Consider the following 16,721-nt stretch of genomic DNA (forward strand, 5'->3'; position numbering starts at 1 on the left):
GAAAGGTGAACATAATCAAAGGGGTAGAGGTGGTAGAGGATTTCAAGGAAGGGGCACCTTTGGAATTGGCTATAATCCCAACAAGAATGAAGAAGGAAATCAAACAGAGAACGATGGTGATAATATTTACAAAGGAGGATAGTTTAGAGGCAACTCTAGAGGGAGAAATAACTATAGAGGAAGATTTGGCAGTTCGGGAAGAGGAACCACAGTCTTCACTGGCAAATGCTACCATTGTCATCAAGTGGGGCATACCATGAGCTGGTGTCCTGAAAAGACTTCAAGATCTCACATGGGAGATAAGAGAACTCAGTTGGTGCAAGAGGAGGATTGTCAAAGTGTTACCTCAATAATCAACAAGGCATGATCAGTCCTAGAAGGAGAGAACCTGATGCTAAGAAGGACCTTGTTGAAGGTACCACAGTCCAAAGAACCTACACAAAGGAAGACACTCTTCAAAACTTCTTACAGATCTCATGGTAAGATTTGTAAAGTTATAGTGGATTCAGGGTCTACTGAGAACATTGTAGCAATTGAGATGGTAGACAAACTAAAATTGAAAAGGTTGCCATATACCACCCCCTATAAGGTATCTTAGTTTGAATAAAGGTTAGCATGTGCTTGTAGATTAGCAAACTTGGGTAGATTTTGAAATAAGAGATTACAAGGATAGTGTGCTATGTGACATATCACCCATGGATGCATGTTAGTTGCTATTTGCACACCCTTGGTAGTATGATGTCAAATCCATACATGATGGGGAGAAGAATTCCTATGTTATCACCAAGGAAGGTATAAAGTTTCCAATGGATCCCTTGATTGATCAGGGTGAAGAAATACATGTTGGATCAAGTGTTAGGTTGCTCATTGGGAAAGAGTTCTTGAAATTGTTGAAACATGAAGGGAACCAAGGATTTGCTCTTATAGTGAAGCCCAAAGAAGAGACAAAGACTAAAACCAAACCAGTGATACCTCAAGAAGGGAAATCATTACTAGACCAATACAAAGACATAGTTGTCAATGAGATTCCAGATGTCTTACCCCCTATGAGAGATGTTAACCATCAGATAGATCTCATACTTGGTTCAAATTTTCCAAAGAAAGCTTCTTACAAAATGACACCTACTAAAAATGAGGAAATAGGAAAGCAAGTGCAGGAATTTCAAGATAAAGGGTTGATAGAGAAGAGTTTAAGTCCATGTGCAGTATCTACTGTTTTGACACCTAAGAAAGATGGCAAGTGGAGAATGTGCACTGATTCAAGGGCCATAAAAAAATCACAATTAGATACCGATTTGCAATGCCAAGGATTGAGGATCTAATGGACTACCTAGGTGGAGCTTACTACTTTTCTAAGGTGGATTTGAAATCAGTTTATCATAAAATTAGGATTAGACCTGGTGATGAATGGAAGTCAACCTTTAAAACAAATGAGGGGCTATATGAATGGTTGGTGATTCTCTATGGGCTTACCAATGCACCTAGCACTTTCATTGAATGAAGTTCTTACAGAGGTCATTGGTAAGTTTGTCATTGTTTGTCTGGATGACATTTTGATTTTTAGCAGGTCAAAGGAGGAGCATATCAAATGTTTGAATCAAGTTTTGAGGAAGCTACATCAAGAAAAGTTGATGATCAACTTGGATAACTATGAGTTTTTGAAAAATGAATTGGTGTATCTTAGTTTTGTAGTTTCTCAAGGTTGTTTAAAAATGGATCCATCAAAAGTGGAAGCAATAGTGAATTGGCCTATTCCTAAGTCAATAGAAGATGTAAGAAGTTTCAATGGTTTAGCTTCTTTTTATAGGAAATTTATTAGAGGTTTTAGCCATGTGTGTGCACCTGTCTTGAACACCATCAAAGGGGGATAAAATGTCAGTTTAAGTGGACTAGTGCATCAAACAAGGGGTTTGAGTTGTTAAAACAAACGGTAGTAGAAATCCCTTACCTTAGGCTCCCCAATTTCAATGATCTCTTTACTGTGGAGTGTGATGCCAACAAGTTGGCTATAGGGCAGGAGAAATTGATTAAAAGACACCTCAAGTGGGTTGAGTATTTGTAGGCCTACACCTCTTCCATCAAACACAAGAAAGGAGTCCCTAATAAGGTAGGAGATGCATTAAGTAGAAGGGTTCTAAACATTCAAGAAGTACAACTACAAAGTGTGGGGTTAAATGACCTCAAAGATCTCTACCAAGGTGACAAAGATTTTGGTGAAGCATATGATGTTTGCTCAAAGTTTTCTAATGGTTGTCATGTTGCCTATTCTGATTTTATTTTTTAGGAAGGCTTATTGTTTAAAGGAAACATACTTTTCATACCATAGTGTTGTATGAGAGACAATATCATCAAGGAGAAGCATCAAGGCAGTCTAAGTGGACATTTTGGTCTTAACAAGACATTAGAGAAGGCTAGAAGGTTGTACCATTAGCATAGACTACAGTCAGATGTTAGGTGGTTTGTGGAGAAATGTGCTATTTTTCAGAGGGCTAAGGGTACCTCCAGCAATGCAGGTTTATATCAGCCTCTAGCCATACCAACAAGGCCATGGGAGTGTGTGAGTATGGACTTTGTTCTTGGTTTACCTATAACTCCAAGAGGATATGACAATGTCTATGTCATAGTGGATAGATTCAACAAGATGACAGACTTTTTGCCTTGCAAATGCACTAATGATGCCTCCTACATAACAAGTTTGTTCTTAAAAGAGATTGTAAGGATCCATGGTTTACCTCTTAGCATTGTAAGTGATAGGGATACAAAATTTGTGAGCCACTTTTGGCGAACCTTGTGGAAGAAACTTGGTAGTAACCTCTCTTTTTCATTTGCATACCATCCAAAATCTGATGGTCAAACTGAAGTAGTAAATAGGTCTTTGGGTATGCTACTGAGATGTCTCACCAAAAAACATGGTCAAGTTTGGGATCTAGTATTGGGACAAGCAGAGAATGCCTACAATGACTCTACCAATAGAAGAACAGGACAAAGTCCATTTGAGATTGTATATGGATGTCATCCAAGGGGTATCTTAAAACTTAGAGACCTCAGTTCCATGGACACTAGGAGTGCTCAAGGTGAAAACTTTGAAGAGAATATGAAGGAGATCCATGAACAAGTTAAGAAAACATTGCAGTAGAAGAATGAAAAATATAAGACACAAGCAAATAAAACAAGAAGAGAAGTACACTACAAGATACGTGATCTAGTTATGGCCTATCTAAGAAAGGAAAGACTCTCTAAGGGGTAGCCTAGAAAACTTTGTATGAAGAAGATTGGACCTCTTAAGGTTGTGCATAAGTATGGCAACAATGCCTATGAGGTGGAACTACCAGCAAACTTGGGCATATCACCAATATTTAATGTGTGTGATTTGTATCAGTATAAAGGAACTTAGTCAGCTACAAACCAAGTAGATTTTATTGCTACTGAAGAGGTGGATTTAATACAAGACCTACCTCCAAGCCAACCAGTGACATTGGATTGTATTTTGGATTCCAAGATTGTCAAAAGGACTAGGAAGGAGTCTATAGAGACTACTTGGTTAAATGGATAGGTCTCCTTAAATTTGAAGCTACATGGATGTCAGAAGGAGATATACTGAAGCATGGAACCACTGTTCAAGCCCTATCAACTCAAGGGACTTGATTTCTTCCTACCCCGGGAGTATGGTGTAGGGGCATTTAGCAGTTTTTGTTTAGTTTGTTGCCAGGATGTTGGAATCATGTTTTTAGTTTTTTAATAAGGCCGAGAGGCCTTTGAGTGTGTGCTCAAATGATTGTAAGGGACCTAAGAGTCTTTGTTTAGCAAATGTTGGCATGTGAGCTCTTAAGGGTGCTAGGTAGAGCACTTAATATGATAAGTTCTTTTTGGGTTAATGTAGGTTAATTGATGTTGTTAAAGTGATATGAGTAATTCGAAAGTGACCAAGTTTGAGCTTGAGCAAAGTTGCTCACCTAAGTAACAAATTACAAAAGTTGCAAAAGTTGCTCACAACAACTTTGCAACATTTTCAGACAACAACGATTAGTTGGTTGACACAATCAGTTATGAGAATGTGTAACTACTCCAAGGCCAGTATAAGGCTTTGAAAGACTGATGATAAAATTTTGTTGAAGGTGGTTGAAGAGCTGAAGAAAATAAATAATTTTGGTTTCCTATTTGTGTGTGTTCTTCTGAGTTTTTGTTGTTCTTTGCAAGTTTGTACAATCTGTATAGATTGAGAATCCCAAAAAAGGGTCATGGATTGTTGGACTGATGTCTTACCTTCATTTTTTTTTATTTGGAGTCTTCAAGTGTTGTAGGTTGTGAGTAATTTTTTATTTTGTTGCACTAGGTTTAGAGGACCTAAAATCCAGGGTTTTGAGAGCGAAATGGCTCGAACCTAATGTTCCATGGTGGATTTACTCTCTTAAAACTTGTGGAATGTTAGGTTGCAATGTATTTTAAGTTTTCTTTTTGGTTTTGAGACAGGGGAAGTCAAATGAAAGATTTGCCACCATACCTTAAGCTTGGAACATTGAGTTGGCAAGCATTAGGATTCATGGATAATAGGCCCTAATTGGGTGAATCCGGTTGATGGAGATGAACTATGATTGGTTTGGAATTGCGTATGGAAGAAAAGACCCCAATTATCATCAATTCACTCAGGAAATCAGACCGGTGAAGGATTTTTGATCAATCCCTTTCTTAAGGCCTAGAAAGGGGCAATTAGGCCTAATTCAACTAGTAAGGGTTAGATATGTTAGTGATAGAACCCACCTCCAATTTTTAGATATTGTATGTAAAACCAAAAAGGGTTTCTGGAATGTAAAAGAGTTCATAGGGCTGTTCAGGAAGTTTAATCGGTGAATTCAGAATACCTCACTGACAAGGCAACTAGAATTAGTTCTCCGGTTAGGCCTAAAAGTGCAGTTTGTTTGTAAAACATCAAACCAGTAAGTGTCAAAATATCCTGAGAAAGGAGTAGGGTTGGGAATCCATCCAAAATCATCCATCCTAATGTGTGTAGTGAGGGGAATGAAGATCCTATGGTAGAGGGGTTGAAGTCTTAGGTTGAGTGTGTAACGGAATGGAAAAACAAGGTCTCCTAGCCAAGAAAATGGAACTCATAAAACAACAATAGCTTATCCTAGCCCAAGGACCTTGGGAAGGTCACAGAGGGTATGTCTTGCAGACCCTGGGAGGGTGTGAGGTGTAGAATCATTGGATGGTTCTTGGGTAGCTTGGAGGAGATACCTAGTTAAGGTAGCACAAACCGGTGAGAGAGAATCCACTCTACATCAGTAACCCACTATTATGGGATCACCTGACAACTCATTGCTAAAACCAAAGGCCTCCAACACCGTCATTAAAAATATCCAATCCATCTTATCATAAGATTTGCGGTATGTCCATCATGATCATCATACCTATTTTTTTCAGCTTTAAAAATAAGGCATCACTTCTTGAGAAACAACTATTCCATCTAAAATAGATCTCCTTGGAACAAAATACTTTTGTTCTTCCAAGGCGACATCCTACAGTATTCCTTTCAATCTATTAACCATTCAGTATTTTATGGAATACCTTTGGAACCCAGGCTATAATGGAGCATCCTTTCTAATTCATTTCAATCCATCTAGAATCCTAATCACTTCCTAAAGCAATTATTATATGAGATAATTTATTCAATCTAAGCATTATGGAGAATCAAGTTACAACAATCTTCAGGCAGGTCATTTTTCATGATTGATCTTATCTTCTCATGTTTCTGTATCAACACTTAAGGGTTCTATCCAAAAATCATTGCATCATCATCAATATCATCATGCTTGTGACATAATTTTGTCAATTCAACATTTTACTTCAAATTTAGATTTTGCATCGAACCATATTTCCTTCCTTTGGGAGAGAGACAAAAATTAATGTGTTATTCTTTATGAAGGAAGAATACTTCTCTATCATTGCATAATCCTATTTTGGAATACCATACGTATCTATAAAAATATATAGATTAATTACTTTAATACAAATAAAATTAGTAATATGAAAATTATATGAGCAAGTGTGGCAAAATATCATAGGATCACTAACTAAATGTATATACATTTTAATAGTAGTATAGGCCCACCTATGAAAATACAAAGTAGGATTAGATGAAGGTTGTGTTTGAATAACAATGCCATAATCTAAAGTATCCTCGAGTACTAAGGTATTCCTAAATATTCCCAATGTAGGGAAACAATCACCTTTGATTTATTTGATGTGTTCCTATAAGAAAATTACTCATACTTCATTATGAATTCTAGCTATTTAGTCAACATTTTTCATTGTGCTCTGTACCACAAGAGTTGGTTAAATTCGTACAGTTAGGCATGATAGTTGTCTGGAGTGGATAGGTGAATTTTAGGATCCATGATAGAAACATGAGCAGAGACTTCAAATTGTATCTTTTCACTCCGTAATATTAATTATTATCCTAAAATTTATACCCCCAAGAATATAAATCTCGAGTGCAATAGCGCATGTTGAAATCCTCAATAAATTATTTCTCACACAACAATTTAAAATTATTTGTAAAATTAGCATTTCAAAGTCGAAACATAAATTTACATTGAGAATCCTTATATATTTTTTTGAAGATCTTTAAAAACTCTTAATTTTCATATCTTGGGGAATATTTCTTCCCATTTGAAAGAATATAGAAATAAAAGATTTTATAATAAAATTACATCAAAGTCGAAGGCTCTGAAAGAAGAGGGAAAAAATATAGGGCCAATGTGAAAGGCTCAAAAAAATGATTTTAATATATGTACAAATATTAAGAAATACATCAACAGATACAAGTTATAGCTATTAAAAACATTTTCATACATGATAGTAATAAAAACATATATATTTTAATATTAATCCATATGTTTTATGTCATGCTTGATGCAACAGTGAGGTTATACTTTTTGTGGGACACATTATATAAAGTTATTTGAGCTAAATACCTGAACAAGAAATTAAAATTTTGGATTCATCGTTTTGAACTTATGTTTGATCATCAAGAGACTCATTGGATCACAACATTCGTGCAAGATTGAATAAAACTTGTTATTATAATTGGGATATTAATTCAAAGTGGTATTTTATTTTTTATTGTAATAACAAAGCTTGCATCAATGAAAGTTTCACAAACGATACAAACTAGATAGACATTTTAGAGATGAGTACCTGTTGGGAAAAATGGTGTCTCAACCTTGCATTTATGCGAGGTTACTATTTATAGTAAGTTTTCATTTGAGCAGGAAATGGTGCGAAACTCTCCCTGAAGCTTCTAGTTGGCTAGATAAGCATTCCGGTAAAGTTGCATCGCAAGGTCACAGCTAGTTTTGAAGATATTAAAGTTTTCATCTTGGAGGGGTGCGATAAAATGTTTAAACTTAATTTTGGGGGATTTAGAGGCTCCGAAATGCCCTGAAAAGTGGCCGTAACCGGTGCAGTGGTTACGACGTGATAGAGCACTTTGCGAGCTTTTCGGCGCTTCAAACGGTTCGTCAATCAGACACCCGGTTCTCAAGTTATGGCCTCCGGAAGTTTGTACTCCTGAAATAGGAAAAATAATTTGTATCGGATACATAAATGAGCTGTAAAAGGGAGCGACATGTGTTGATGTGTGCTTTAACATGTCATAGGGCATCTATAAGGGAGATAAGGTCGGCTACACCTTATTGGGTGGTTTTAGCCCATGGTTTTGTAATACCGTTTGACGGTTTCCTATATTGTATCTCCTATTTATGAGGTGTGTGAGATAGAGGTTGTGTGTAAGAGTCTTATGGCTATTGAGTTGCCTCTGAATCTCTGATTAGTGGTACTCCTGCGAAGAGCTTGCTCTGCAAGTATGTTGTAATCTGTTTTTGATTGCTGAATAAAATATTGAGCTGCTTTTGGAGTGTGGGGTTTTTCTCCCGAAAGGGTTTTCCCCACGTAAATCACTGTGTTGTGGTATGAATGCTATTATATCTATTTCTATTTTTTGTAACTGTTGTAACGATTTGAAAAAGTTTTGCATTGCCCTCCTCTCAAGGTTAGTGTAGGAAGTTGTTTCCGCTACTTAACTTCCTTACAAGTGGTATTAGAGCCTGATCACCTTTGGTTTCAATTGTGGGCAGTTGGGTTTTTTGAACTAATCCAGATTTGAGTGGGAGCTTGTGCAGAAGACAATTTTTGATCTTGTTGCAGGAATATTCAGATGGCGAGTTCGTCAGGAAGAATAGAGGTGGAGAAATTTAATGGAAGTAATTTTGAGATGTGGAAGCTGAAGATGGAAGATCTGCTAATAGATCGAGATCTTTGGGATGCTGTTGATGCGAATGTCCAAAGGCCCTTAGATCCTACTACGGCAGCTCAGTATGATGTTATGGACCGCAAAGCCAAGGGTCTAATCAGACTGTGCCTGACAGACTCTGTTCTAATCAATGTCCATGAAGAGAACTCTGCAAAGAAGCTATGGACTAAGCTTGGTGAGATGTATCAAGCGAAATCTTTATTAAATCAAATTTTCTTAAGAAAGAAATTGTATTCCTTGAAGATGGAAGAGGGTGGACGAATTGCAGACCACCTGGAAGCATTCAATATGTTGGTGGCTCAATTAGTATCCGTCGGTGTTAAGATGGACGAGGAGGAGAAATGTCAGATCTTGCTTTGTTCTTTGCCTGATTCATGGGATTCTCTTGTTATGGCTATCAGTAGTACTTCTGTTGTTTTGAAATCTGAAGACGTGGTGGGTGCCCTACTCAGTGAAGAGATGCGAAGGAAGGCATCCATCAGTTCAAAGGAAGCCCTAACCGTTCGTGGAAGACCTAAGGAGAAAGGCAAGAAGAATGAGAAGCGCGACAAGTCCAAATCCAAAGGGAGATCGAAATCTCCTAGAAAGTCCAAAGTCATTTGCTGGAACTGCGGTAAACCGGGTCACATCTGTAAGGACTGCAAAGAAGAAAAGAAGAAGAAGAAAAAGAAAAAGTTCGATTCTGATTTTGAGTCCGACAAGGAAGATGGCGATGCATTTATTGCGGCTTTGGCGACTCATGCAGGTAATGATGCCTGGCTAATTGACTGAGGTGCATCTTTTCATATGACTTCCAATAGAGATTGGTTTTCTGAATATGAAGGATTTAATGGAGGTAAGGTGTACTTGGGTGATGATTCACCTCTAGACATTGTTGGTCGAGGTAAAGTTAGAATCAGGTTTTCTGATGGTAGAATAAAAAGGATTAATGGTGTGCTGCATATCCCTGGATTAAAATGAAACCTATTATCTGTGAGCAAACTGATAGATGCAGGTGTGCAGGTAGTCTTTTCTGAAGCAGTATGTTAGATGATTAAGGGTGCTATGGTAGTTGCTAGAGGTGTCAGGTTTGACACTTTGTATAAGCTTGAAGCATACACTGTTGAGTGTAATAGCACTTCTGTAAAAAGTAAATCTGTGGATACTTCACTGGAAGATTTGAAGGTTTTTGGGTACCTAAGGGTGCTCTTTCATCTGAAGCAAAGTTACCTACAGAGAAGACTATGTTATGGCACCAGAGACTTGGCCACATTGGAGAAAAGGGTCTAAGGACCTTAAAAAATAAAAACCTTGTTGAAGGTTTGAATGATTGTAATCTTGACTTTGATTTCTGTGAGCATTGCATTTATGGAAAACAAAACCGCGTTCAGTTTTACTCTAGTTCTCATAAAACTTGTGGTGTTTTCGATCTTATCCATTTTGATGTGTTTGGTCCAGTAGATGTCTCTTCGATTGGAAAATCCACATATTATGTTTCAGTTATTGATGATTTTAGTAGAAGGACATGGGTTTATTTCTAAAGAGCAAATCTGAAGTTTTTAGTCATTTTAAAGAATTTAAAGCAATGGTTGAGTTGCAGACTGGAAAGAAAATAAAATGTTTGAGAACTGATAATGGCGATGAGTTTTGCTCTAATGATTTTGATAGATTCTGTAAAGACTGTGGAATTAACAGGCAGAAGACAACTCTGTATTCTCCACAGCAGAATGGAGTTGCAGAAAGAATGAACAGGACACTGATGGAGAAGGCTAGGAGTATGTTGAGTGGTGCTGGTCTTGAACAAAAGTTTTGGGCTGAAGCTGTTGCCACTGCTTGCTACCTGATTAATAGGTCTCCTACATCAGCTCTTGTTGATAAAACGCCTATGGAAGCATGGTCAGGTCACAAGCCTTCATTGAGACATCTTAGAGTTTTTGGTTGCGAGGCATATGAACATGTGCCAAAGGAGAAGCGAACAAAGTTGGAGAACAAGGCTGTGAAATGTATCTTCATCAGGTATAGTTATGGTGTGAAAGGATACAAGCTTTGGGACCCTGTTGCACAAAAGGTAATTCACAGTAGAAGTGTTATTTTTAGAGAAATTAAGTCTCCTTCTGTTACATTGCAGCCAGAACAGACTAAAAAAGAAGATGTGATTCAACTTCCTTCTACACCTGAAAGAGTTGAATCGAGACCCCTAGATAGGCAAGAAGTTGAGGAGAGCTCGTCTAGCTCTGAATCTTCAGAAGAGGACGAAGAACCTCCAACTCAGCTTGTTCGAAGGTCTACAAGACATAGACAACCACCTGAAAGGTATTCACCTAATGATTGGAGATGTATTTTTTCTCTGAATACTAGTGTGGATGAACCGAAATCTGTAGAAGAGGCATTAGGTATGAATGATGCAGAATCCTGGAAGATTGCTATGGAGGAAGAAATGGCAGCTTTGAAAAAGAATGATACATGGGATCTTGTACCATTGCCTAAAGGATGAAAACCTGTTGGTTGTAAATGGGTGTTCAAGAAAAAGATTGGTTCAGATGGAAGCATTGAGAAGTATAAAGCAAGGTTGGTTGCAAAAGGCTACTCTCAGGTTGAGGGTGTTGATTACGGTGAGATATTTTCTCCTGTTGCAAAAATGACATCCATTAGATTTTTGCTTTCTATTGCTACTGCTTATGATTTAGAGGTTGAGCAAATGGATGTGAAAATTGCTTTCCTTCATGGTGATTTGGAGGAAGATATTTATATGACACAGCCGGAGCACTATGTGGTGAAAGGCAAAAGTAATTTGGTCTGTAAGTTGAAGAAATCTTTGTATGGCCTCAAACAAAGTCCTAGGATGTGGTACCAGAAATTTGATACATATGTGTTGAGTTTGGGATTTGAACGTTCTAAATCAGATCACTGTGTTTATTATAAATCTGTTGGTGATCATTTCTTATTCATTGCATTGTATGTTGATGATATGTTATTCATTGGTAAAGGGAAAGGTATGATTTCAGAACTGAAGTCTCAGCTCGCTGCTAAATTTGAAATGAAAGATCTTGGTGCAGCAAAGCACATTCTTAGGATGGAAATTAGAAGAGATAGGGTGAACAGAAAGCTATGGCTAGGCCAGAGTAAGTATGTGAATTCAGTGTTACAGAGGTTCAACATGCAGAATTGTAGACCATTGAGTGTTCCTTTTACAGTTGGAATGAAACTATCTGTTTCAGATTGTCCTACATCCCCATTGGAGATGGAAGACATGAGCAGAGTTCCTTACCAGAGTGCGGTTGGAAGCTTGATGTATGCTATGGTCTGTACTAGACTAGACATTGCCCAAGCAGTGGGAGTACTTTCTAGATATATGTCTAATCCTGGTAGAGTTCATTGGGATGCAGTCAAAAGAGTCTTCAGATATTTGAAGGGTACTTCAGAGTATTCTTTGTGTTATCATGGTAATTCAGTTGGAGACATGACTTCCCTTGATATCCATGGTTATGTGGATTCAGATTGGGCAGGTGATATTGATAGCAGAAGATCCACCAGCGCTTATGTGTTTACTTTGTTTGGTGGTGCAATTAGTTGGATGAGTAAGCGACAGGCTGTGGTTGCTTTATCCACTACTGAAGCAGAGTATATGGCAGCTACTCATGCTTGTAAAGAAGCCATTTGGCTTAAGAGACTATGTTCAGATATTGGAATAAAACAAGGTACAGTGACAGTTTACTGTGACAGTCAGAGTGCAATTAGCCTAGCTAAGAACCCGACATTTCATGCTCGGACCAAACATATTGATGTTTAGTATCATTTTGTTAGAGATATGGTCGAAGATGGTAGGGTGAAGCTGGTTAAGGTGGAAACTTTGATGAATGTTGCAGATGCTTTAACTAAGGCTATGAGCATAGAGAAGTTCAGATGGTGTTCAGAGTCTATGGGCCTTATGGCCCCTAGCAATTGATTCATTGTGTTGACATTCCCTTCCACTCCTGCAAGGTGTTCGACAAGTGGGAGATTTGTTGGGAAAAATGGTGTCTCAACCTTGCATTTATGCGAGGTTACTATTTATAGTAAGTTTTCATTTGAGCACGAAATGGTGCGAAACTCTCCTTGAAGCTTCTGGTTGGCTAGATAAGCATTCCGGTAAAGTTGCGTCGCAAGGTCACAGCTAGTTTTGAAGATATTAAAGTTTTCATCTTGGAGGGGGGTGATAAAATGTTTAAACTTAATTTTGGGGGCTTTAGAGGCTCCGAAACGCCCTGAAAAGTGGCCGTAACCAACGCAGTGGGTTACGAGGTGATAGAGCACTTCGCAAGCTTTCCGGCGCTTCAAACGGTTCGTCAATCGGACACCCGGTTCTCAAGTTATGGCCTCTGGAAGTTTGTACTCCTGAAATAGGAAAAATAATTTGTATCAGATACATAAATGAGCTGTAAAAGGGAGCGACACGTGTTGATGTGTGCTTTAAGATGTCATAGGGCATCTAGAAGGGAGATAAGGTCGGCTACACCTTATTGGGTGGTTTTAGCCCATGGTTTTGTAATACCGTTTGACGGTTTCCTGTATTGTATCTCCTATTTATGAGGTGTGTGAGATAGAGGTTGTGTGTAAGAGTCTTATGGCTATTCAGTTGCCTCTGAATCTCTGATTAGTGGTACTCCTGCAAAGAGCTTGCTCTGCAAGTATGTTGTAATCTGTTTTTGATTGCTGAATAAAATATTGAGCTTCTTTTGGAGTGTGGGGTTTTTCTCCCGAAAGGGTTTTCCCCACGTAAATCACTGTGTTGTGGTATGAATGCTATTATATCTATTTCTATTTTTTGTAACTATTGTAACGATCTGAAAAAGTTTTGCATTGCCCTCCTCTCAAGGTTAGTGTAGGAAGTTGTTTCCGCTACTTAACTTCCTTACAGTACCGAGCACTAAAATGTGCAACATGATTCCAACATGCTATAACATTGTGGTAGAATTGTTAAAACTACAAGACCGATGAAATTGTATAATAAAATAAAAATATTGATATTATACTAGAACAAACAAGAGATAGATAGCACTAGTTTTGTATGCAAAATACATGGAGTATATGTATGAAAGCAACATAATATCCTATCTCTATCAAATGATAAGTTATAGTTCAATCTAAATACACATATAAATGAGTTGTGATAATAGCAAAAAATGTCACTATAGAAACTAGTATTGCCACTTATAACTTAAAATGTAGATCAAAGTAGAATTTTCATCTCAACTCTTTCTATTTCCACATCACTACTGGATCAACAAAAACTTTAAATACTTGATGCTTGACCTCCTTATGAGAATAGGTGATGCCATCTCCAAATATATAAAGAAACTGTAACCCTCTGTTAAAGTCGAAGCATATCTTCTCCCAATCGAGCAAAGAATTATCTGGATTCAAATATATCCATCTCAACTCTTTTAGCAATTCTTCAACAAGATTGGTGATGTAATTTAGTGCCTGTACTTCTAAACATTCAGTATGGTCCCTCATGTAAGAAGAAATGGCAGAGGCAATCTCTCCATGGCGTCTATCATCCTTCATCAACATTAGAATTATGTTAGTATTGTAACAATAATAAGCTTTTTTTCTTTTATATGGTATCTATAACAAAATAAAATATCAAACCTCAAAATCTCGTGTATCATCAATTAGTCGTATACACATCCATATGAGCTCATAGAATCTGGATTTGTTAAGGAACATCTTCTCAATAACATTGTCACTTAAAGCAGGTCCTGCTAATAGTATAGGATGCAACAATATTGGTCCAATGGCTGCACTTGTTGTAGCAGTACTTATGTACTCATTATAGGTTGGAACATGTCCACTTGATTTCCATCGTGCATGCTCCATGTTAGCTTCAATATAATCTTCCCACTGAAGAACAAAATCAAGTTTACTTATAAATTTAAAAAAAAAAATGCGTTGTATTCAATTAAAATATTATGTTTGGTTTATAAAAGGGATCTAAATAAATTTTTCGATAGATTTTTTTTTATCAAAACTAACTTTAATATATATATCTCTTGGCATTTCATCGTAACTGGTTTTGATGCGGGGATTAGGTTCAGCATAAATCTATGAAATATCTAATCTAAAACAATAAACTAACACTGAGTATATGCATTTGACATTTTTTTAATTTTTTTTTTGAACATACAAATTGGCATGACAATATAATACAAAATTCTTTTTTCATTTCTTGATCTCACCATCAGCCAATCATATGAATAATAAAGTAGAGATTAAACTATTTAAAAATTACTCTTATAGGAGGCTTTTACTCACATAAAATAAAAAATGAGAGAAATATACAACACCCATCACTCCATCCTTGTTCCATTCATTTGGTTTCATAACATTCCATTTATATAAAATCTATTTTTTGTGATATTTTGTAGATACATAGATTAGGTGTATCTATTGGCACTGCAATATTATAGTTCTCACATCTTGTGTAAAATTTTATCTAAAAAAAAAAGATATTTTGTAGCTATTATATTCAAATACATATATAAAAGGGTTTGAAGAAGTATACGTACTGCTTTTGTAATAAAAGGCATCATGTCTCGTCCCTGTTTTTTGGTAGCTTCATTTATCAGTTCTTTCATAGTTTTGAAAACAAATTCGATGCACATCTTGAAATTTTGCGGTATATTTTTCACAACCGAGACATCCCAACCTTGAACGATGGCCTGCTTGATAAGTTTAACTTGATCAAGTGTTGCATAGTCATCGAAAAGGTCATCCATAATTGTTGCAAGAGTTGAGAGTTTGGCTATAGCAATTCTAATGCTAGAAAACTCCATTGTGTCTGCTGCACTAACTCCCCACAAGAAATATTCGATTGACCTCTCTCTCATTGCAATAAGCTTGGAGACGCCAGAATTGACCCACCACCTATGATACAAATCATGATTTATGAGAAAATAAATAAAAATTTGTTGCAATAGTAAAAATTATAGTATATTCAAGATTATGATTTATGCTTGATAGTTGATCGAAATTTAAATCGGGATCTAAAAGGATAGACAGCAGTTGAGGAACTTGCAACTAGTTAATGGGAACAAAATAAATTCTTAACCTAAAATGAGAGCTGAAAGAAATTGAGAAAACTCTTAAAGGAGATTTGTATATATGTTTATGAGAAAGATAGCAATTATATTTATATTGAAAGGATTCTAAGAGAGTATTGAGATTACAAGAATCTGACACTTTTAATTTTACAAATATATACCTGGAGAGATTCTTCATCTCCATCTTGTACATATACTGCAATATATTAAAATCCAGTTTGGCGAGCTCTTAAATTTTCTTGTCCTTCAAACTGAAGAAAAGAAGAGAATATTAATAGTGGGCATAATAATAGGTTTTCCAGAATGAAACTTAAGAAACAGCTTTACGAGTAATGTTTAACACTTGTACCTCAGATCATCTAACTCATATATTTCTATGAAGTTTCGTGCCTCCCATCTGGTAAAAGTACGAGACCATTCATATACAAGGGCATATTATAATTGTAAATTTTTGTTGTATTATTAATTATAAAATGTATAAATACTTTTAAATTAGTTTATAAAAACAATCTTGTTAATTATCATTCAATAATTAGAATTCTATTCCATCCTCATAAAACATATGTGAGTTATTTTTTTTATTTAAAATATAAATAAAAACCTTCATGGTATTATTATAAATGTAGTGCAAGAATATTGCAATCATATGAATAGCCAATTGTGTTATGTTAAATAAAATAATATATCAAGAAATTTTTTGTAAAGAAAATTAAATTTTTTATTCTATCCTTGTTTTTTTTCTTTTGATGTCACAATTTTGACAAACCATCCATCATAAAGATCTAATGTTGGATGGAGATTCACAAAGAAAAGTGACCTTCACTAGCTTCTACCTCTACCATATATTCTATTTGATGGTTGGTCTCACCTTTCCTTAGGATATTGTATGTATAATTTCCTATTTACAATATTTCAAATGACAACGTCTCCTTTTGATCATCTCATGGCAACCAAAAGGAGAAAAGAGGGAAATGTTATAAGAACTTTAGTCAATTTTTTGAATTGAGCTAAATTGAAGCCTTTCATGTCTTCAAGGTTGCTACAATATGTAGAAAAGTTAGGTGGAATCATTTATTTATCTCATTAGCCCACAATTATGCAACAGTGTGAGCCAAATATAGAGCTAGATGAGAAAAACAAGGACTTACCATGGTTTGTTGGTCGATCCATTACTATACATTCAAATCCTATTTGCTTCTATTTAAAGATCTCTGTGCGATTTCAAGAGGTTGCATTCACATTATTAACAATATTTTAGGGATACTCTTTAACCTCTCTTAGGATTCATAAACAAGAATTACAATTCGATTACGATGTCATTCATTCCAACATTTTTCTTCACCATTTAT

General features: G+C 36.3%; 1 protein-coding gene across 1 annotated transcript; it reads right to left on the minus strand.

Annotated features, from left to right (window-relative positions):
• Positions 1-13,528: 13,528 nt before the first annotated feature.
• On the minus strand, positions 13,529-15,596 carry LOC131875757 (alpha-humulene synthase-like). Its single transcript, XM_059220413.1, has 4 exons — positions 15,534-15,596; positions 14,839-15,196; positions 13,922-14,173; positions 13,529-13,831 (listed from the first exon to the last, which is right to left on the minus strand). The coding sequence occupies exons 1-4, from the start codon at positions 15,563-15,565 to the stop codon at positions 13,529-13,531; spliced, it is 945 nt and encodes a 314-aa protein (XP_059076396.1). The 5' UTR covers positions 15,566-15,596.
• Between the last annotated feature and the right edge of the window lie 1,125 nt (positions 15,597-16,721).

The sequence above is a fragment of the Cryptomeria japonica genome, chromosome 5, assembly GCF_030272615.1.
Source record: "Cryptomeria japonica chromosome 5, Sugi_1.0, whole genome shotgun sequence".
In the NCBI taxonomy this organism is placed as follows: Eukaryota; Viridiplantae; Streptophyta; class Pinopsida; order Cupressales; family Cupressaceae; genus Cryptomeria; species Cryptomeria japonica.

What these genes read in the sequence shown, in the direction of transcription:
- LOC131875757 (XM_059220413.1), bottom strand. Translation starts at nt 15,565, where the DNA reads ATGTACAAGATGGAGATGAAGAATCTCTCCAG. An exon ending in GAGATGAAGAATCTCTCCAG is followed by an intron (nt 15,197 to 15,533) that starts GTATATATTTGT and finishes TTTGTATCATAG; the next exon opens with GTGGTGGGTCAATTCTGGCG. An exon ending in ATGATACACGAGATTTTGAG is followed by an intron (nt 13,832 to 13,921) that starts GTTTGATATTTT and finishes ATGTTGATGAAG; the next exon opens with GATGATAGACGCCATGGAGA.